Source organism: Perna viridis, chromosome 1, assembly GCF_037379345.1.
Source record: "Perna viridis isolate PV_CMFRI_1.1 ecotype Kerala chromosome 1, ASM3737934v1, whole genome shotgun sequence".
In the NCBI taxonomy this organism is placed as follows: Eukaryota; Metazoa; Mollusca; class Bivalvia; order Mytilida; family Mytilidae; genus Perna; species Perna viridis.
The window spans coordinates 30,661,850-30,684,085 of record NC_142445.1 but is presented as its reverse complement, the minus strand read 5'-3'; the positions used below and the strand labels follow the sequence as shown (position 1 = coordinate 30,684,085).

The following is a 22,236-nucleotide window of genomic DNA, read 5'->3' as shown; positions in this document are numbered from 1 at the left end:
TTACTGTATTAGAAGACACATGTTGCGCCATGATTAATAGATAAACAATACCACCCAATCAATACGGCAGTGTTTACTTTAGGTGTATTGATTGATCAATAAGCGTGTTTCTGGAGCGCCACCTACCATCTTACGGTACTGCTGCTGATGATGATGTAGAAAAATCATTACGGTAAGTTTGTGTATTCATTATTTTGTATTTGTTAATTTTAATATGATTTCACAATTTTAAGGGGGATGGTTTTGGATGACAAGGATACACCTTATACACTGGTTTTAGATTATAGATGATCAATGTTTAAACCAATTCCATTTTTTTCTGACTCATCAACATATCTTAACCGATATGATAGGGGAATAGCATGTTCGTAATTATTCGATAATCTGGTGTATGTGCGGGTGTTTTTTGTAGAGATAATTTTGATTATAACCAGAAAATAACACCTTGTGTTCGTGAATTGGTAGAAAATGAACAATTTCCACATAATTTTGCAATTCTAGTTTTTTTAAGATACTTTCTAATTTGATAGTTGTAAATTACAAGTAGTTAATATTTTGAAAATCTTGTTATGATTTTATCACAATTATTCATCATTATTTACGATTGTTAATATATTTTAAATAAAACATTTATAACTTATAAATTTAGAGAAAATGGTTCGTTATTGTTTGGAAGGTCAATTTTATAAATTTAAGTAGCTAAAATAACCATTTGATGCTTAAATTTATAGAAGTGCTACTTGCTAAACTACATATTATTTTTCTGATTAAGAGCTCGTCAATATACACATTTTAAGAAAGAAGCACCTTTATCCCTCTTTTTGATGTGTTTTCATTTCTAAGGGAAGCAACTTTTAATCAATAAATCGACTTTCTGATAATGATACCGTTAGAAACTCGATCTACATGTATAAGTATTTATCCAATTACAATGAAGTACCTAGCTTTGAGCAGGAATTAACGATTTACGATACATTATTAGGAAAGTAAACAGAATGTTCTGGCATTTCGGCTAACTCAGTACGATAATAATTATGAATAATTGAGTTAAAAAAGGGTCATGACCCCGATATCGATATCATTTTTGTGAAGTTCGCCTCTTGATATAGACCCTTGAAACTCTTTGAACATATCATCATCACCATCGAAAATGCTGTGATAATTATATTTAAGGTAGCATTTAATGATTTGTCAATTTGCGAGATAATGTTTGTGAAATTTTGCATATGTGGAGGTAAAAACACCGACTTTGAACGTTCGAAAAAAATTTCACACACGGAGAACAATAAGTATGCTTAAAATCCTTGATGTTTCCTACATTAATTTTTAGATGTAATTTTAAGAATGTGAAGATTCGTCAAAACGCAATGGACATAGTGTCATTGTTGGGAGCAACTTTGTGTCTTTTGCTCAAAGTATGGAACACAGATGCCAGTGGTAAGTAAAACTCATTTTGTTTTTCTTTTATTTGTTTGCTGACGTTCCTTAAATGAATGTTAATTTAAAAACAAAAAGAAATATAAAGTAGTCCAAACTATCTTATTTCATATAACCTCTTCAAAACTTCCCTTATGTATTTAAATCTAAAAACAAGAATTTCGTATTCGAAACGTTATTTTGTTTTGGATTATTAGGGACAGTAGATCGAGTTACGTTAATAATGTCACAGTCCCAAAGCAAGATGTACAAAATAACTTTGTTTGCTCAAAGATAACCAACCAATCAGAATGCTTGTTACTCTGGATCAAATTTAAATATATCTCTACAAAAATGTAAAGATGACAAACTCACCGTCTAAGAGTTGATGTAGGAAGAAGTTTAGGACTTAAAATTCAAAATATAAGTCTAATCAGTAACAAACTGTCTTGATTTTATTCAATTTAAAGAAGACATGGTTTGATAAATTAGACCAACCCTTTACCAATATAAAAATGTGTTGGTATATAGATGGAAGTCTATATATCATTCCGTGAATTTAATAGGGTTTACAACTTGATCAACAAATAGATAAAAGTGCAAAATGATGGCATTATACAGAACACCAAATCGATTCAGATACGTTGTACTTAAGTATAGTTCGCTTGCGGACAGAGATTAAGTTTCTTGTATGCACTGCTAATAGCTTTAATCCAAACAGATTCCATGTGCATATCTTCTAGGTAAAAACGTGCCCATTTCTTTAGTCAATAGTTTTATTGATAAGTAAACTATTAATGGAAGGCGTTAGTCAGATTTTTTTTATAGAAACTTGTTAAATTGTCTACTCAGTATAGTATGACTTTAAACGTTGACTTTTGAACAATTAGTAGATATGAGAGAATGTGTTTACTAGTACGAAGTATATTTACTTTTTTACTGTTTTACAGCGTTATACATGGACACGTACGGCCATTGTAACATGCCTGGATTCTATCCTGTAAGTGACGAAACGATTATCCTAAACGGAAGGGGTGGAGGACAAGCATATAAAACAATGATTTGTACGATTTCACTGAGGGCCGAACGGGACGAACAAATATGTATCCTATTTGACAAACTTAGAATAAAAGACAGAGGAATTCGACTAATGATTTATGATAAAAGCTCTCCAAGTGGGGAACCTGAGGTAGTTTAAATACGATGAACAAATCATTCGTGGTAATAAATTTCATGCCATGAGTCTGATCAATTCTTTGAAATGAAATCTAATAAACCAATCGCGTGCGAATATTTGATGGAAAAATTAAAAAAAAAATGAATTATTTGCAACAGGTACGCACAAAACTGAATAACCACACGACTTTGTCCCATACGATAAAAACAATACAAGTCTAAACTATTATCGAGTTACGGGTAATAAATATAATTGTAAGTTATTTGAACTTTTAGTTTTTTTATCGTCACAGTGATTGTAATTTGCATCATTGCTTTCTGTTGTGTTTCATCAATTAACAAATTATTAGCATTTCTGTTTGGAAAAATTAGTGAATAAGTATTATGACTGTTCATTATCTTCCATTTAGTATACATTTACAAAGTACAGTTCACCGAACCATCTGTGCAGTACGGGTAGATATCTGACTGTTCGTTTGGAGAAAGAAGATTACATGTCAACAAATTATCAATTTAAAATGAGAGTAATGGAGGAAAGTCGAAGTAAGCCAATTTTACGTCATACTTCATAGGCATTGAAGCTCGAAAATTTGCATCTACTTTGGTAAATAATGAAGCAGCTCATATACCAGAATTCATTGAGTTACACGTGAAACTTTCTTCTAAAATCTAACGATAATGTAACTGTACTGAATGTATTACAATATCGGTAAACAAATACTGAATCCAAAATACGTCAAAATCTACAAACATGACCTGAACGTGAACACTTGAGAAAACAACCATCTACACGCACAATGAATAACAGAATAAAATAATTAAGAAATAATTCATGGAGGGGGTAGATTTGTACTCATTTTAACATGGGTACATTATTTATATTCGATTATTTAACAGTGAGCGACTCCCGGAAGGAATTATTTCTTTTCTAATATGACAAATACGGTAATTTTTGGGACAAAAAATTCCCTAGGCGTAGCCAAAATAACGGCTGTTCCGTTTAACCTCCCTCGTTTGGTGTTGGATAAATTAAGAAATAAACCGCATATCCAAGTAAACCATTGAATAAGCATCAGTATCTGTATCAGTATAGTATTAGATAACCTCTCAGTCGTTAAATCATCGCATAAACGTTTTTAAATGAGTGTTTTGTCTCGAAGCGACATAGAAAGAAAAGAGACAGAGCGCATGTGCTAAAGATGGGGTTGTACCGACATACTCTGTATGACGATATGAAGACGTCGTATTAAAAATTACACATAAAAACTGAAGATAATGAAAAATACACGTCACACACAAAAATAAAACTAAAGCACTAGCAAGTACTACAAACGATATAAAATACTGAATGCAAAATTGAAGGCTTTGGACAACACCGACAAAGAACGAGTCCTACAACACAGCAGAACTAAATAGTATACACGCAGACAAATGAACGGCACAAATCTCATCAAAATAAAGGCTCACGAAACTGAAGTGATTCAGAAGGACGAGCAGTTCTGTTTCTTGTAAGACATCAACCCTGTTGCCTGTTGAAAGCAAAGTCCATGAGTGAGGAGGAATAGGTATTTCATAGATGGAGGTCAATCTAATTTTAAAGACCAAATGCTATTATTCTGACAGAAATATTGTGCACGATGAAACTTTATAATCTAGTTCTAAGTCGTAACTTTTTTGTTCAAAAAGTAAAATTGTTAAGAAAACGGGAACAAGATCCGAAATAAACTTTGTTTTTTAATTTGTTTTCAGCTGATGGGTTTGTGAGTGGATTAGATGGTTTTGTCATGTCTGTTGGAGTTATAATTGCTATTATTATTTCTGTTGTGGTGCTGATAACAATTTTTGCCGTTGTGATCGTCTGCTGTTGTTGCAAGACCGTTCGGAACCACTTCGATCATTCGAAAGGAACTAAAGCGAAGCGATCATCCGAACTACAAGGATGCAGTAGCACCAGCGGTCAGCGACCAACACCATCAGGTAAAGCGTGAAAAAAATATTCTGGATCAAGATATCTTTATTGTAATGCATTTTTGAACTTGATGTCAGTAGAATTTTGTTTTGCACTTGCATCCTCTTATTTCAGCTGTTATACTTACTTTCACATTTTTTGTTCTTTCCATTTTTTTCTCTTTTGCATGAATTTAATACACACCACTATGAACAAATTGACATCATGGTAAATTGAAGTATGTTTGAATAAACTGTCAACAATATCATCATTTATTATAGTATTAGAGTAGTTCAGCAACAGTCGTTTACCACGAACTGAGTAACTGAAGGTTATAATTGCAACCCCGAAAAGGGTGGGGTTGTTATTGGTAATGGTAAATATTTTCTTATTTCACGCACAGTTTACGTTGGAAGCTTGAATACATATGCTTTATGCATATAAACATACTTACGAGCAATACTGCAGGTTTAGAATCGAAGTAGCACTTAATCCTGATTCAAAGACTAGATTGGTCAGCGGAGTGGAGTATGTCTTACAAATGGCATTTTGATGGACATTCCGGCAAATCTATCATTTATTATATGTTTACATCTATTATAAATGTAAATATTATGCTAAATAAGTCCATGAGAGAGAAAAATGTGTTAGAGCAATCTGCAGCTGACGCTTCTTGCTGGTAGATTTTGATCGTGGACTAGACCATAACATAATATGAGGGAGGTGTAACCTGCAAGAGGACGAAGTTGAATATATAGATATTTCAAAAATTGACAATGCCTTTTACACTTTTACTTTGACTCGGGTTTATTTTTCTTCATGATTTAACAAAACTTTAAGACGCGAGCTATATACATTTAATGTTGTTAAAGATACGAAACGAAAAAAATCCTTGCTTTGTATTCCACTAGGCTCCTGTCAGACTGAAACCAGGCTCTCGGTGTTTCTAAGGTCAAAGATTAAATTCGCATTTACTACTATTATAAGGACTTAATTCGTTCTATATTAATGTTTGTAGTCAGAGTTTATTTTTAGGGAATATTGAAAATGAGTCTGGCCATGCAGCATCCCAACTACCAGCCTTGGAAGTTGTACTACATTTTGTTATCCATATGGTATCATATGGATCACAACATACTAATATCCAGCCCATTTCTATCCTTTTACGTTTATGTTTTGGTAGGATGGATTATATATTTTCTAGCAGGGTATTGGTATTGATCTTCAACCCACATTTTATCCCACACTGTCATTTCTTCTTTCATTTTACACCACGTTTGTCGTTTCATTTTGTTAATTTTATGTTGTATTGTGTGCTTTGCAGTAGATATTTTGGTGCACAGTATGATGTAAGTATTTTAGAAATTATATATTAGACATTGCTCTTGGAAAATGACATTAGGTCTATCTCCTTAAATGTTGTGTTGCATGCGTTGTGAATTTTGTTTGCTATCCAGTTCACAAAGTCCCACTCAAATCTGTTATCACCGAACTTGCATTTTCTTTTTGTATAAGGTAGGTAAGTATCTTTGCATTTTTAACAAAGGATGTCCATAAGTCATTTCAATTTTCCAGTACGTTTACTAACTAATCTTGACATTTTAACGTCGAAAAGGCACAGTACAGTTAGCGTGTTCAGCATTTCAGTATGATTAAATGAAACTCAGTTTTAAATATATAAACGCGCGCATAATAGGAACGGTAATGCTTTAGTGTATTCATTCAATACATACAGTACATTGGCAAATAAAAAACTTTTATAAGTACCCACTTAAAAAAAAAAAAAAACAGAAATCACTAGATTCAGAAAAAAAATAAATTCTTTTCCCATTCATCTATTTTTCGCTACTGCCACCACTTGGCATCCGTCGTCGTTTACATTTTTTTCTAAACACTTCGCCTCCGAAAATATTGGGCTAATTAATAAGAGCCAAACATTAAGAATTTTTCTTATATTAGCATACATGTATCTCCAAAACCGTTAGGTTTAGCCATATATTCACATGGGTAAAAGTGGTTAGCATAATGAGATCTATCTGTAGTCAAATTTTCGTTTTAATCTGTTAAGCCATGTTGGAGTTCTTGCCCTTTTACTAGTTTTTTTTCTTTTTTTTGCCACTTTTGATGTTATTTCTTTACCAAATTTTCATCGCCGAGACTACTTGACCAATTAGAACCAAACTTGGTATGAATGTTTCTTTTGGTATTCTGCATAGAAGTGATTTGGGGATCTTTAAAAATGATGTTCTTAGCAGTTTTCAGCCAATATTTTGAAACCTGTAAAAGATAGAAAGAAACTTTCAGTTGATGATATGATCCTTTTGATAAGTCCTACCTGTTTTCATTGTCGGACACTCCTTGTTAGAGTCATTACCCTTGAAAGGCAAACATTGGACCAGGTTAGCGATTCATGCTCTTAGGAGCTTCTTATCAAACATATACAGAACTCCAGAAAAACCGCAATTTCAAGCTTTGTTTTAACAGAATAACTTTATTCGCACAAACCCTGAACAAACGAATAAAATATTTAAAAAATAAAAATATATTAGGCCTTCCAATAACAGTTCGTAAATAGAATGGGTTTCCGGTTGAGAATTGCTAATGGAAACTAGGCTCAAAGAATAGATCAATTTCGATTTATACATTTATTCTTCTAGTATAAATTTACGGTTTGATACATAAAAAAATATTTTCTTCACATTTTAGCACCGCCATTACAAGATGTGCAGTACAATCATGGGGGTTACCATTCCGTGCCAATACAAGATGGATTTACTGGTGTCCACGAGCCACCACCGGCTTATACTGAGGAACCACCGCCATACACCACATCAGTCGTTCAATCATGATATTGGTAACCATTCCAAGTAACAAATCCGGTTACTGCTAAGGCTTTGGTTTTGTTAGGGTAAAGTATTAACAACATTGAATAAATAGCAAGTGATGTTGTGGTTAAAGCTTTGTCAGGTAAAATTGAAATGTATGGTACCTAGACTTAGTTGTAACTTGTTATAATTATTGCATGTGTAAAGTGAAAACAGAGGTGAATTGCCTTTGAGATAATTCATATCTGGTAAGGTTCGACTTAACTGGAAAATAGTTTTTTTTTTTGAAGTTTTTTTTTATTTGGGTAATCTATCATGAATTAGGGATAGATTGTGGTTTTTTTTAGTATTCGTTTGTTAACAATATTTATTGGAACTAAACTGTACTTCATAGGGGTATCTCCCCCACTTTTCAAGTCCAAAGTACACTCCATGATTTGGATGAAGTCCCAAGTACAATTTTACTTTTTGGTAGGAAATTTGAAGTACAAAGTACAGCTGTTTTGAAATGTTAAGTCCATAGACTTGTGTGCCGAAGTCAAAAGTACACTCTAAAAATGACAAAAATCCAAAGTCAAAAAAGGGGGGTGATAACCTCCTTCGTGTTACTATTTGTTAATGTTAAAATTATATTCAGTGACTGTTATTAAAACAGGGATTTTTTTAGCCATATTTTGAAATTTGAATAAGTTTCAAAGTACCCTCGAATATTTTTATTTGCATGCCAGTAAACTTTTTATTATTATCAAGCAAGTAGGCTTATTTGGAATTAAGTTGTAGAAAATATGTTTAAAATGCTTTCAATTATTGAAAACTTCAAGGTTGTGGATAGTAAATATGTTGTAACAATTGGATGGGTGATATCTAGTCATTTTTTGTGTCCTAATAAGTTAGAATGCATTTTGCCTGGAATAGGCAAACGCTCTCTCATCTTAATTCATTTTGCAATAGCAACATTACATATTTCCTATAATGTTTTTATCTGCTTACATGAGCAGATCAGATATTAAGGGGTATACATTTGAAAAAATAACTGAGTTTAGCGAGGCACCTTTGGTGGAGTTGTGGTAAATTTCTGGAAAATGAAGATTTCATGCATTTTTTAAAAATTTTATTTAAGGATGAACTTCCTTTCTGAATCCACCACTGACTTATTTGTGTTCATGCATTCACATCTGTATCAGTTATGTTGAAAATTTTCATTTAAGTGTCAGTTTCTGTAAGAATCAGGCAGTGGGTAAAACATGGTATGAAAAAACCACCGTTTTGATAGTTTAATTTGACTATTTTCATCATCAGAATCAAGGTAAATAGACAAGATTTTTCCATATGCTGGACTTTTGAGTTACAATTCCATTGAAATACACTAAAAATGAACATTTCAAGGGCAGATAACTTGTTCAAAAACCTCATTTTTCTAAGATTATAGAAAAATTTCTGAGCAAAGCCAGTGATGCAGAGATCATATAATAGTCTTTTCAAATAGAGAAAGCATCCTTGAGTGATATTTTGTCAGATCAGGAGGTTTCGAAATGCATGTTTCTAATTTTTTACACTTTGCCTGATTCTTACTAACACTTACACTTCTAAACTCTTCTACCCACCAAAATGCAGCTCTGAGTCTCACATACTAACATCTTTCATGATGGACATTTAAATATTTGTATATTCAATGTTTATTGATCATGAGTGGTGCCATCTCTGAAATACAGCAATTGATTTTTGTAATACATATTTAATAAATGGTAGTGCCATTCTTTATGAGCCATACAAGTTTTCTACAAAAGCTTGAATATAATTATTATTTTATTGCTTATACTCATTATTTTTCTATTGCCGTCTAGGAAGCTGCCATTTTTATTTTTGAGGGGACATATTAATCACATGGCCTTAATCCTAGACTATCATTCTGTAACATTTCTTTTCTACTTTAATTTATTTCATGCTTTGACTTTTATCACAATTGCCTACTGGGGCTGGATCCAGACACTTTAAAAAAGAGGGATGCCAGCCGAGGGTTTTCAGACAAAAGAGGGGGTGCTAGGATATTTTTTGCTATTTCTGTCAATTTTATAGATGAAAAGGACACATTTTCCAATAAAAAGGGGGTGCCAACCCCTTGCCTCCCCCTCTGGAACTGCCGCTGCCTTCCCTCAACTATTTGCTGGCCTTGTCTTCTAATACAAATCTATTCAAAATAGCTTGTTCTCCCTCCATTAAAATCAAATGGTTCCTTCCATATTTACAATTTTAGGGAGAATTAAGTTTCTTTTTGGCAAAATGGCTTGCAGTATAGATGTAGACAAAATGTCATAGATATATAAAGTACCAGTATTGTCATTTCTAAACAAACAACATATATGTTTAGCATAAAACAAGTGCTCTTTTTGTTGCATAATTAATCCTATTTATTTCATTGTTATTGTTTTTATTTATTCACATTACATTGTAGTTAGCTATTGTTAGTCCATAAATTATTTATTTGTATTTGTTATTGTCACGTTTCATGTTACCAGTATAAAAATAAAACTCTCTAAACCGAAAGCATGGGTAATAGGGTATGCAAGTCTCATCACGTTACTCCGTGATTTTATGAGAATGGGTTCTCGTCTACCTACCATTCAAACGCATGGAGATTCGTCATTAACACATCAATGGGTTCAATGTGAAAGGAAAATTTTTTTTGTGTGTATACATACTGATAAAAAATGACAAATATCTAGTTCTACATAATAAAAATGTTATGAAAAACATAAAATAGAAGGTTTTGCATTGTGATTGCAGCGTTTCTATTTCCCGGAAGTAAACAATAAAATGCAGATCGGTCTTTGGATTTCAATACCTTCAACATCAGAAATTCTGGAAGAGAAATTGTAACCAGAACGAGACTTACGAACCCTATAGTATTGGTACAGTAGAACCTGTACTACTTATACCTTTTCTTTAATTGGTTCTATTTTATAGAAGGTTATAGTTTTTTAATGAGGGTTTAAATTTACTTGTTTAGGATATCAAACCGCTTCATCGATGATTATTTTTAATTATATTCTCTTTTTTATTAGATCCACTAACTGTACCATTCAATCACTTCAGCATAAAACAACACTCCATTCTACTTTCTACATAAGAAATTTAATTTCAGCTTTTCTGAAAGTTTTAAGAGAAGAATCTAAAGATTCTTTACTAAAAGTACACTGGAGACCTTTTAGATACTACCCACTTCTGATTGAATGGAACAAATACCAGTAGGTTTAATTTTTGTTATTGAATGATAATTTAATGAACATTATTTGTGGAGTCCTTAAATTGGAATATGTGTCCATAACATGAACAAGTCCTACTACTTACAATGAAATATTTTCTCTCCTTTCATGAGGCATTTTTACCCTCATTTATAAATCAATCTCAGTGCAATAGAAAAAGGTGGTGTAAACAATTCTTGTGATATTCATTTTTATTAAAGATATGTATTTCTATACGAATTATATTTATTGTTTCATCTCATTATTGTATGAAAGGTTCATGAACATACACATGTATTGGTTTTAATAAATAAAACACAAGTTGTTATTTCTAGTGTAGTCTTTTCTTTTGCACAAAAAATACTTGCTATTATTCCTCTTCAGCTTGGGTGTTGCCGTTGAGATATTTACAATTCTCAATTTTGCACGTCTATATCAAAAACTCTTATTGTAAACCACCAGCCAAAAATGTTGATTATCTTCTCTCCTCAACCATACACTGTTTGACAAATGTTATGTTTAAAGAAATAATAGAAAGTCAGCTTCAATCTTCATAATAGAATGCTTAGCAGGGCATAGCAAAGATTGAACCCTGAAAAAGTTAGACATATGAAACAGGATAAGAAAGTGACCACTATTTCTAAATGGTTCCAAACACAACCTCTGAAATGAATATAAACCTTCCCATTGATGTATGACACTTAGTGGTACAATTTAGAGATTCATTTCATTTTACTCAAGACTTTATCGGTGATTAAACATTCCTTTACCTGTTTAGGTAGCAATTAATACTTTTTGTCAGATTTATAACTCTTCTAGTCAAAGATGAAATGGTGTCTTCCTCGAATGTCAACATTTTGTATGTTACCTATTCCTTGAATGCCAACAAAAAAATTTCAATAGATGTTTATACTATAACATTATTTGTTTTTATAAAAATTAAAATGTTTTGATAAATGTTTAACCATTGAAATTAATTAGTGAAGTTGGTAACATTTTATATCTTTTTTATATGGGAAAAAAACGATTTTAAAAATGTGTAAGAATATAATAAAATTGAATTATTAATAAGTAGTAAAAATACAATAAAATTTTAATTTAAAATTTAAACTTTTATTCTAAGAAATGTATAAACTATACACAAAAATATTAAAGAAATTCAGAAATTTAACATCAATAAACATGATTTCAAACTGAACTTTATATTGATGATTTATTTCATTCTTTATTATTCTAAAGTTTAAACTAATTAATATGAATATATTTTTTTTTCTACTTTTCATGCCTCATGTGATTTTAAATTATAGTAATAAGAGTATAGTCCTTAAACCACTTACTGCAAAGAAGGATCTTCTACATTGTGTTGCAATTACAAATATTTTATTTAACTGAACAAAAACCTCATACTTAGTAACTATTCTAGTGCTAGTATTCATACATAAAGTAGAATAATAGATTGAAATATTTCAAAGTTACTGGACTATACAAAAACAATTCAAAAGTCTTATATTGTGCTTTACATATACATATATGATTTTGTGAAGAAACCGCAAAAAGAAAAAAAGAAAAAAAAATTAACAACTGGAATAAATATGAACTGAAATAAGTCACCTGTAATTTACTTATCTGTTAATTAATATGAATGTTTTGATAAGCATGCACCTTTGTTGTGATAACCACTGACACCTATTCCTTGAACGCCAACAAAATTTTACAGGTAAATTGTCGGTAGATCAAAGGATGTTGGCATTCGAGGAATAAACCGATGAAATATGATTGAAACATGAATTTGGGGATTTGAATAAGGGTTTTTCTAAGCAATTTTGACAAAATCTGGTTTTGGGACTAATTTGACCTGAAAAATTGTTAGCGGGACAAATGGTCAAAATTGTGAAAAACAGGCTTCAATCATGTAAGTTGGCAGGTATGTCAAGTTGTCATCTTGAGATCAGAAAAATGTTTGTTTCTTGCCCCTAATTCTTAAACAACTTGTCAGAACCCCAAAAATCAATCCAAGACTTCCTTCAGTGGTATGCCATCATATAGAACAATGTCAAAGAGATACCCATTGTACCCCCAACATGATACATCAAACACACACACTCATTATTAATCTTTTTTAATATCTCTTTTTTCTGTACAATATACAAAATGACTATACATGTTAATTTATATACAATAATTTACACAACCTATCTATGTTTATATAATCTGTTAAAAACAATTTTACAAGCATAAATTTGTTCCATACATTGAAATTTGCATGAAATAAGATTGACGAAACAAAACGTAAAAGGAATAGAACTAAAAACAGAGCTATTTTTGTCTATACTTTTTTTTTAACTGATGATAAAACAATGTGAAGATTGCTTTAACTTCAAGTCTATATTTTTCTTACGTGATGGAGTCAACCTATTCTCCAATACAACTACATGTTGGTTCAGGTTGGGAGAAAACGTACCAGATTTTAAAGGCACATTTTTATATATGGATGGAATGAGTTGTTTTAAAACATTTGAAATTTCAAAATTATTTGTCTGAAAAATCAGAAACACAAGTTAACAAAATCTACTTTCATTTGATGGAAATAGCATTTTGAGCCATAGCTTTAGAAAGTTTTAATCAAGGTTTAACTCCAAATTTTATAGCAGATGTTATGACAGGAACATTGCACAGGTATTTGCTGCCACTTTTAAAGCAAGACACAATATGTTTATACATGGGTAAATATAGATGTGTCAAGCACTAAATATCCCATTAGATATATAGTTTAACCAAAACATTAATTATCTAGCAACCTAATCCAAGCTTAGCAATTCATTAAAACACAAATTTTATACAGAATTTATTTTAAGTTTTATACTAATATATTTTTGTGTCAGTTGTTTCTAAAACAGATTTTTGTAATAGAAAAATTGACCAAGTGTTCAAATTATATTCGAGTTTAAGTTCTTCAAAACATTTAACCTAATTGTTTTGTGATAATTCCTTGATTTTAAATTCAATGTTGCTCATTCAATGAATAAGTTTCAGCTCACACGTCCCGACACTTACAAAAAAAAAAAGAAGACATTCCATAGAACTCAAAATGAAACTTTTCAGAAAAAAAAAGGCAAACAACATCTTCCTTCTCTTGTACTCTAAATATTGAAAACAAAAAATTGTTGTCACACCTACAAATATATGTTCCTTTTTTTACTTAAAAAAAGTTCAGTGTGCCTATCAATAATCTAAATCTAATGCTAAACTTAAGACATGAACTTAAACAAGAAAAGCCCTCTATTCCTAGCGATCACAGTTTTTGTTTGGCAAGATAACTTAAATGCTATTTTGTATTAATCTATGCAGTGGAAAAGACATTTTATATAAAAACATAATTTGCACGTTCACACACTATTTTACAGCCAATACAATGATGATATTCAGGATAGAGTTGGTTAATCTCCTGGTAAACTTCCTATGGAAATTCACTTGACGGTTTAGAAGGAGTTAAACATTTCAATAAAAATATCTACTTAAATGTGTGATCAAAGTTTAAAATCTTCTGAGTAATGTTCTAGTCAACAACCAAATGAATTTCATCCATTGATTGTTATTTAATCAATGGAAGACCAACTCAATCTCCTGAACCTAATCATAGTATGCACTGTAAAGTCTTTGAAGTGGGGAGATAACTCATATGGTCTATCTAGAATACCTGTATAGTTCTCACAAATTTTTAGAAAGAAATTGGCTTATAAATACTGATATATTTTCAGATTACGAAAAATTATTTAATTCTCTAGGTTAGGCCAGATTTACATGTATATAATCCTTCACCTTTAGCAATGGAAACTTAAGAAAAAGATAATAACAAAAACCTTCATTTCTATGATTAACTGGTTTAAGCACTAGACAAATTTGTAGAAATGAGGTAAGATCTCCATTATTCATAAATTTATACATAATCATTACATTTGGACTACATCACAGGTTTTATACTACATGTATTTCACCGTTTAGTATTAGTAAGTCCCCTTCCTAGTAGAATTAAAAGTACTATACACATATAAATATAGAACATTTCATATGTAGAATTATGACAAATTAAGATATGTTTAGTTTCTCATGCATAGATTGCATTATATAATAAGTATGCAAAATTTATATATATAACAAGATAATGAAAAAAATAAAAATTTTTATAAATGCAAAATGGTAAATAAACAAATGAACAAAAACTTTTTGATTACACCTCTACATGATATGAAAACAATTTGTGAACAATGCATGAACAATAAACAGTTTTGCTTAAAGCACATGATAGGTCCCCCCCTTTTTCAATGTTAGAAGTTGTCGTACATACAGAATAACGACAGAAAATACCAGAGTCAGCCCAATAGAGCAAAATGTGATTTTCTGTAGATATGGTCAAAACTGGTATTATTCGGTCAAACAGCAATGCCATAGTAGATAATTTGGTGTAATGTTGTCATTGGAAATTGCCGATACTTTTTAGTATCATGGCAGTAGACTGAGATGGAAAAAAATAAGAATGATGGAAAAAATGAGTAGCTAATAAACCATGATAGGTCTGTCAAAACACAGGTGTACAAAAACGAATGAAATGAAAAGTTATATGTTAATAAATAAAATAATAAAAGGAAAGAGACAGCAAATGATACAACTTAGCTAAGATAAATTAAGAAATGGCCAATATGACAATTTTTTTTTAGCGAGGATTCCATCTAAATGTCATACCAAACAAAGCTCTATCATTGAAAAGAAAAATAGAATAGAAATAGATTCTGCATTTAAACTTGCATATTTTAAGTTGTTTCGTACATAAATTAAGAAAAACTTTTCACAACTTTGTCTTGTAAGATTTGCTTAATTGATTGAGCATGACATAAATTATCAAAATTTGGAACAGTCAAGATTGAAATCTGATCACAAATTGCATACATTTAGACACACACAAAAATCTACCAATATAATTTTATTTGCAAGGCACACATAACAAGTCCTATATTTCTAAAAAAAGCTTTGCTAAAGAAACATCAACATTTCACAATATTGAAACTATGGACAGCAAATTTCAAACAAATAATGATAACTCAACCTATCTGGAAGAATTTGGAATGCTACTCATTCACATGGCACAGAGGATTAAAATAAAACTAAGTCAAACATTAAGTTGCACACCCTGTCATGCTAGGTATACCCCATACTCGTACAGGAAGTTGAGACTGGACAGTAACCAAAAATGCTTACAATGAAAACCATATCAATATAATGCCAAATACCAATTTGAATTCAATCCATCTATTGGGAATCGAGATAACTGATTTGAAATTAACTTATAATTTAATTCGTACTGAATGACAGATGGAGGAACTAAGTGATTCCACTATACTGCCAACTTGTCCAATGTAGTAAAATAAAATTGTCAATTCCAGAAATTTCAATGCTTATTTAAATATAAAATCAGGATAAATGCGAAATAGTTGCAATATATAAATATAATATGTTATTAATTTTAGTGTTTTCCTGCAGAATCTTCTTTTTATTCAATACTTCAACACCTTTTGCCACACAGGGATGAAAAATTATTGCTAATACCCTCATCCTTATAGTACATAACGCTATAGAGGGTAACAAAGTGACAGCCAGATTAGCATTACTCCTCTACACCCTATAATCTGGACTAAAAAGACAGAAACTTATGTTTTGCATACAACCTTAAATAATTTAATTCAAGAAGTAACACCCTTTATGATTGTATAAAAAATTGTGTCCATCATCTCATAAACCAAATTTTGTAATGTGACAGTGATGTCATAAACCCTTTTTAATGACTTACTTATTGAATTTTGATACTAAAATTAAATTATAAGAAATGACATTTATTTCTTTTCTGTCTATTTCAAATAACCGCAACGCCCGTCGTGCACATGTGAAAATAACCTGCTACACAGCTTTTTTAGTGAGCACCACATGATAGAAGTTATTTCTTCATAAACCGAAAAAAATATAAAATTCTATATCATCAAAGAATCATTAATTTTTTGTTTTAAACTGAATAAACGGTTGTCTTCTTTGATAAAAATAAAAGTAACAATTTAAAAGTAACAACCTTGAAATAGCTGCCCAAAATACAGATCAAACACACAAGGGAGGAACCAGAAATCAAGAAGGGGGAGGCGTTCCAGGCTACCATTTGTTTTTTTTTCCTCAAATTTAGCACGATATTAACAAAATCAGCCCGGTCTTGGGAACCACCACTGAACACATATTCTACTTACTGATTTTGTTTGGAAAATTACATTATAGTAAAAATATTGAAACTTAATGTCTGTAGAATAAGTAAAAATTGATATACTTATTAACTGACCAATGAACACAACCTATTCACAAGCTATGTTACAAAAAAATGTTAACATTGCATAGCCAATCAAATAAAATAGATTAATAGCACTAACTATTCTTTCACTACAACCCAAAATGCCTTTCAACTAGTGTAAAATAAAATACAACCAATTTCCAAAAACAAAAGACTAGGAAATAGCAGCCATTCAAGATATGAATTAAATACTTTCTAACGTGGTAATAATAATAATAAAAAACATAATATCATATGTCAATCATGTGACCTTTGTCTTTAGTATGTGACTTGTGTGTGTTGAACAAATGTCACATGACTGCATCACATGATTTGTAAACAAACATGATTTATCACAGATTGTTAATGACCCCATACTGACCCACCAATTAGAGTATTAATAATTGAAATGACGATTATTATTATAATTGTATAATTGCTGGTCTTCTCTATGGTCTAGTGTTCTTCGACCTAAATAAGGTGAACTTTGACCTATGGGTCCATTTGACATAGGAACTGTTGAAGAAGGTCCATATCTATTACTTACTGGATTATTATCTGAAATATACAAAAGACATTTTAGTTTTTTAACATGACAAGTTCTATGGTAATCAAATGAAGAAAGGACTGAATACATTAATACATAACAAGTGTACAATTTGACCAAAGTTCAGGTACTTGCACACATTTTGATATAAATTTAGGTGGGTTTCAGAGTGTTTCAAATAGCTCTTAGGGTAGAAATCTACTTGTATTATACCATTTTGAACTACTTTACACTACATTTTATGTACTAAATACACATGAAAAGGTATTAATTACGATTTCAAATGCACATGTGCCATGTTGTAAAAAGTACAGTTTTTGCATGTTGTCTTCTTTATGCTTAAAATGTAGGGAAATTGGTCCAAAATTGTGAACTACTCTGCAATGGAGGACACAGTTCTCAAAAGGAAATGAAATCCAGTGCAAATACAAATTGATACTACTCAGCCTTTCTTATTTACAAACAGTGTCACGAAAATAGCCAAGTATTTCCAGTTTTACAAAAAATATTTAGCAACATGTCTCAAGTCTATTAGGAGCTAGGACAATACCTTACTTAAATAGGCAAGCTTAGGGTAAGGGACATAACACTTGAAATATATGATATGTTTGAATCATTTTCATTTTCAATTTCACCAGAGCCTACAAAGCTTTCATTTGAAACTGAAGGAAATCAGTCAAAGTTATTTTGATGCTTACATGAGATTGATGTAAAATGCTGAATACAAACTTTCAACTGATTTCCAAGAGTTGCGTCCCTTACCCTAGTTCTATCTCCTTAAAGTAGATACTAACCAAAGCTAGGTGGCAGTTTACCGGTACGCTTGATCAATAATCTGACTGTAGTGCCACCATTCTGGATCACATCAATAGCATCTGAATGACTCATATTATCTGTTCTATACCCGTTTATTTCTAATATCTGATCACCAACCTGTAGAATGATACATAAATTATCAAAATGACAACCATATTTATGGACAAAAATAATAGGAAAATAGAATAGAATGACTATCAAATGATACAATCTGGTTGTAACAGGTGCAAACTTTCCAATTTACACTTTAGAAGTAAAGGGTGTATGGTGTCAGGTTTGAATTTCACTCACTTGAAAACTGAAGTGGTTAATTTTTTACTTCCATATCAATATTCACAATTCAAATCAATACTTTCATTCTCAATTAGTCCATATAAAAATACAAAACCAAGGTATATAATAAAGACAACCAAGAGGAGCCTTGTTCTTCTCTGTCCAAACTTACCCTCAATTTTCCATCTAAATCTGCTGAACCCCCTTCAGCTATCCTGAGTACAAACAATGGCATACTATTAAACTCTGTCCCTCCTCGAATTGAGAAACCAAATCCTCGTGAACCACGCTGCAATTCTACTACATGATATTCCTCCTCATCTGAGTGCTACAATGTAAGGATAACTTTTCAAAGCAAATTGCAGGGCTTAATGTCAACTCTATGGCTACACAAATGAAAAATTGGGAATTTCATTCTTCAGGTTAATTACTTTGTTCAATATAATCCCTTGCAAAAAATAGAATAAAAAATGTGATTCAACTACTATGAAATTAAATATAAAGGAACATTTCTTAATCAAGTATTGTAATTTTAATTTTTCAATTGTGGGAAGGTTATTCTTTGACTGAACTAAAAGTACTCAAGTACGAAATAAATCAAATATCTACAATTGCAATTCTGAAACTACTGCAAAACTGCATTATTTATGTACAAAAAATACATACATGATTGGGAACACCTCTTCTATTAATATCCTTCATTCTATCCCCATGTAAAGGAGGCGGTTGGTATCTACAAAGAAACACACGATGAAGAAGTCATCATATTAACAGTAAGGTTGGATTCTTTTGCATCTGACTGCTTGGACTTATTTTCCATTAAAAAAAACTTGTTCACATTATCTATCAAATAAACTTTAGCACAGAAATTCAATACGATCTATTTTCTATTATGTAACCTGTACACACTTAACAGCAGTGCTTGCTGAACCTTTAACGATTTCTAAAGAATATCAGAAAATCTGCTATTTCACCTAAGTTAATAAACTGTGGGCTGATAGCTTTTCATTGAAAAACTTTAATAAAAGTTTGTTTATTTTATCTTTTTTAGAATAGGAGTTTGAAGCTAGATAATTAAAGCCTCTTTTTGCTACATGTTCAATGATCACAACAAAACACAACCTGGTGTCATGAAGCATCTCAACTTGATATTTTTGTCAAATCCTTGATTGAGTTATTGGTCTAATGGACTGCTGAAAACCAATGTAAAAACTCAAGTGACCTGGGGAATTAACTTCAGATTTTTTATGAATGGTCTTTGATGAGTTAAGTGAACCATACCTTCTAAAATCAGTATCATTAGCTGTTGGGTATGCCATAGCATTAACCATTGAACCCTGAGAACCCTGCGAAAAAAAAAAAATATAACAGTTACTATCCCAAGTTATAAACTTCATAAGACATCACAGAATAATAACAGTTACAATGTTAAATTGCATCAGTGTCGTAAGTTCTGAAATAAATTAACCATCTAAAATTGTCTGCAGGTGAGGTCATTTGAACCACAATATAAGAATTCAGAACATCCATAGAAACTTTTATTGACAACATTATCAATTTCTCATTTTCCCTACTGCCTGATAGTTTCCTATCTAAGGCTATTGCCATAATAATAAAAATTATCAGCATTTTCCAATGACAATGTTATCAAACATTGACTGTGATGTTGCAGAAAAGAGGATAAAGTTAGTTTTAACGTCTCAACTGAACATCACATCTTGCCCTCATTGCTTGACTTTAAAACTGCTATTTTTCTGTACCTCTGTCGTCAACACAGAATAAAGTAAGTACAACAGATTGAATGTTTAGGTAACATACCTTCTGTGAATTAGAAGTTGTACTTGAGGCATCATCTGAAAAAAAAAGAGGGGCGAATAATGCACTAATAAACATGTTTATGATTACCACACAATCATGAGTATGGACAGAAAAGAAAGTCTAAAAACTAGGTGTAACATGACAGCCAGTAAAATAAACTGATAAAATTCACCTTGTGGTACTATATATAACTGATAGTTACCTTTTGGTACTTTATTTTTTTAACAGATAAAGTTCACCTTGTGGTAATATTTATAACTGATAAAGTTTACCTTGTGGTACTATTTATAACAGATGAAGTTTACCTAGTGGGATATTTATAACAGATAAAGTTCACCTTGTGGGATATTTATAACAGATAAAGTTCACCTTGTCGTACTATTTATAACTGATAAAGTTTACCTTGTGGTACTATTTATAACAGATGAAGTTTACCTTGTGGGATATTTATAACAGATAAAGTTTTCACCTTGTGGGATATTTATAACAGATAAAGTTCACCTTGTGGTACTATTTATAACTGATAAAGTTTAGGTTGTGGTACTACTTATAACAGATAAAGTTCACCTTGTGGGATATTTATAACTGATAAAGTTCACCTTGTGGTAATATTTATAACTGATAAAGTTTACCTTGTGGTACTATTTTTAACAGATGAAGTTCAACTTGTGGTACTATTTATAATTGATGAAGTTCACCTTGCAGTACTATTTTTAACAGATGAAGTTTACCTTGTGGGATTATTTATAATTGATAAAGTTTACCGTATTCTACTATTTATACAGATAAAGTTTACCTTGTGGTATACCAATTGTTAATGAAACAGTATATCCTGCTTCTTTTATCAGATTGACAATTTCTTCATGATGCATATATGATATATCCACACCATTAACAGCTAAAATTCTGTCTCCTACATGTAATCTGCCACATCTTTCAGCCGGGCTGTTTTCAAGAATGCGACCTGAAATGTCATAATAACAGGTTTAAAGTTTGTGTCAAATGTCCTGCAAAACATACTATAATTTGTTAACAGATTTTAAGAAGATCTTGCCAATTATATGGTCGTAGCACATGTACAATGCACCAGTATACTAGTATACATTATACAGTAAAATCCCTAAATAAACCAAAAACCTGTCAAAATGAGATACTTTTAAAGACCCTTCATATCAGTTTAAGGTATTTTAACCTGGTTAAAGTAAACACCTATCTAAATCAAACAAAGTCCATAGTCCAAATGGGGTTTGGTTTAGAAAGGTTTTATACTATTTTAAATTGTATCATCTTTTTGAATGACTTTTTTGCCTACGGAAATTCATCATTTTGTTCATTTAAGATATGTTCAAAAAAGTTTAGTAAGTATATTGATAAATACAATCTATTTGGACTACCATTGGCAAGATTTTCTTCCCAGAATTGTCTTGCAAGTAACATATTAATAGAAAGTTTAAGGGTACTTTACAGGAAGTAATATGGTACAAAGTTTCATAAATAAATCATTAAATTTAAATACTTCAGACAAAAAAGAAACCAATAAAAACAGTTATATATCAAAATAACTGTAAGCATGCCTACAAAACTTATTGTGAAAATGAACAGAAAAAAATTTCAACCATGATATTAACTAATCCATGAAAAGCTTTTGAAATACAAGTATAAAAAACATGATCAAACTATACTTCAACACTCAAGCAACAAAAATCATTGTATATTTAAAATAAAGGGGGAAAACACATGGAAATCTTGGGAAGTGTAATATATGGTAACATAACATGTGAGATCACGCATATATATATTTCTTGATTCTCAAA

At 31.1% G+C, this 22,236-nt stretch overlaps 2 protein-coding genes across 8 annotated transcripts in view; one reads left to right on the top strand and one right to left on the bottom strand.

Annotated features, from left to right (window-relative positions):
* Positions 1–34: 34 nt before the first annotated feature.
* LOC148628321 (uncharacterized) lies at positions 35–10,935 on the top strand. 3 transcript variants are annotated; one of them, XM_088586051.1, is made up of 7 exons: positions 35–172; positions 1,331–1,437; positions 2,367–2,605; positions 3,003–3,135; positions 4,342–4,569; positions 5,865–5,889; positions 7,247–10,935. In XM_088586051.1, exons 2-7 carry the CDS (start codon positions 1,368–1,370, stop codon positions 7,347–7,349), a joined length of 798 nt encoding a protein of 265 aa, XP_088442177.1. In that variant the 5' UTR covers positions 35–172; positions 1,331–1,367; the 3' UTR covers positions 7,350–10,935. The 3 variants fall into 3 exon arrangements, with proteins under 3 accessions (XP_088442177.1, XP_088442175.1, XP_088442176.1); XM_088586049.1 differs by lacking the exon at positions 5,865–5,889; XM_088586050.1 differs by lacking the exon at positions 5,865–5,889 and having other exon boundaries at positions 98–172; positions 1,344–1,437.
* Positions 10,936–12,710: 1,775 nt separating this feature from the next.
* LOC148628320 (membrane-associated guanylate kinase, WW and PDZ domain-containing protein 1-like) overlaps positions 12,711–22,236 on the bottom strand; it is a 53,762-nt gene continuing 44,236 nt past the window's right edge. For all 5 annotated transcript variants that reach the window (XM_088586044.1, XM_088586046.1, XM_088586045.1 and 2 more), the window contains 7 exons: positions 21,219–21,386; positions 20,423–20,457; positions 19,886–19,950; positions 19,271–19,337; positions 18,777–18,932; positions 18,310–18,448; positions 12,711–17,526 (listed from right to left, as the gene is read on the bottom strand). In XM_088586044.1, the coding sequence (XP_088442170.1) occupies positions 17,366–17,526; positions 18,310–18,448; positions 18,777–18,932; positions 19,271–19,337; positions 19,886–19,950; positions 20,423–20,457; positions 21,219–21,386 (791 nt within the window). In that variant the 3' untranslated portion in view covers positions 12,711–17,365. The remainder of the gene's footprint in view (positions 17,527–18,309; positions 18,449–18,776; positions 18,933–19,270; positions 19,338–19,885; positions 19,951–20,422; positions 20,458–21,218; positions 21,387–22,236) is intronic.

Excerpts from the sequence above, each read along its gene's own strand:
- LOC148628321 (XM_088586049.1), top strand. The coding sequence starts at position 1,368 with ATGGACATAGTGTCATTGTTGGGAGCAACTTTGTGTCTTTTGCTCAAA. Across the intron at positions 1,438-2,366 it reads ATGGAACACAGATGCCAGTG|CGTTATACATGGACACGTAC; the intron begins GTAAGTAAAACT and ends ACTGTTTTACAG. Across the intron at positions 4,570-7,246 it reads TCAGCGACCAACACCATCAG|CACCGCCATTACAAGATGTG; the intron begins GTAAAGCGTGAA and ends TTCACATTTTAG.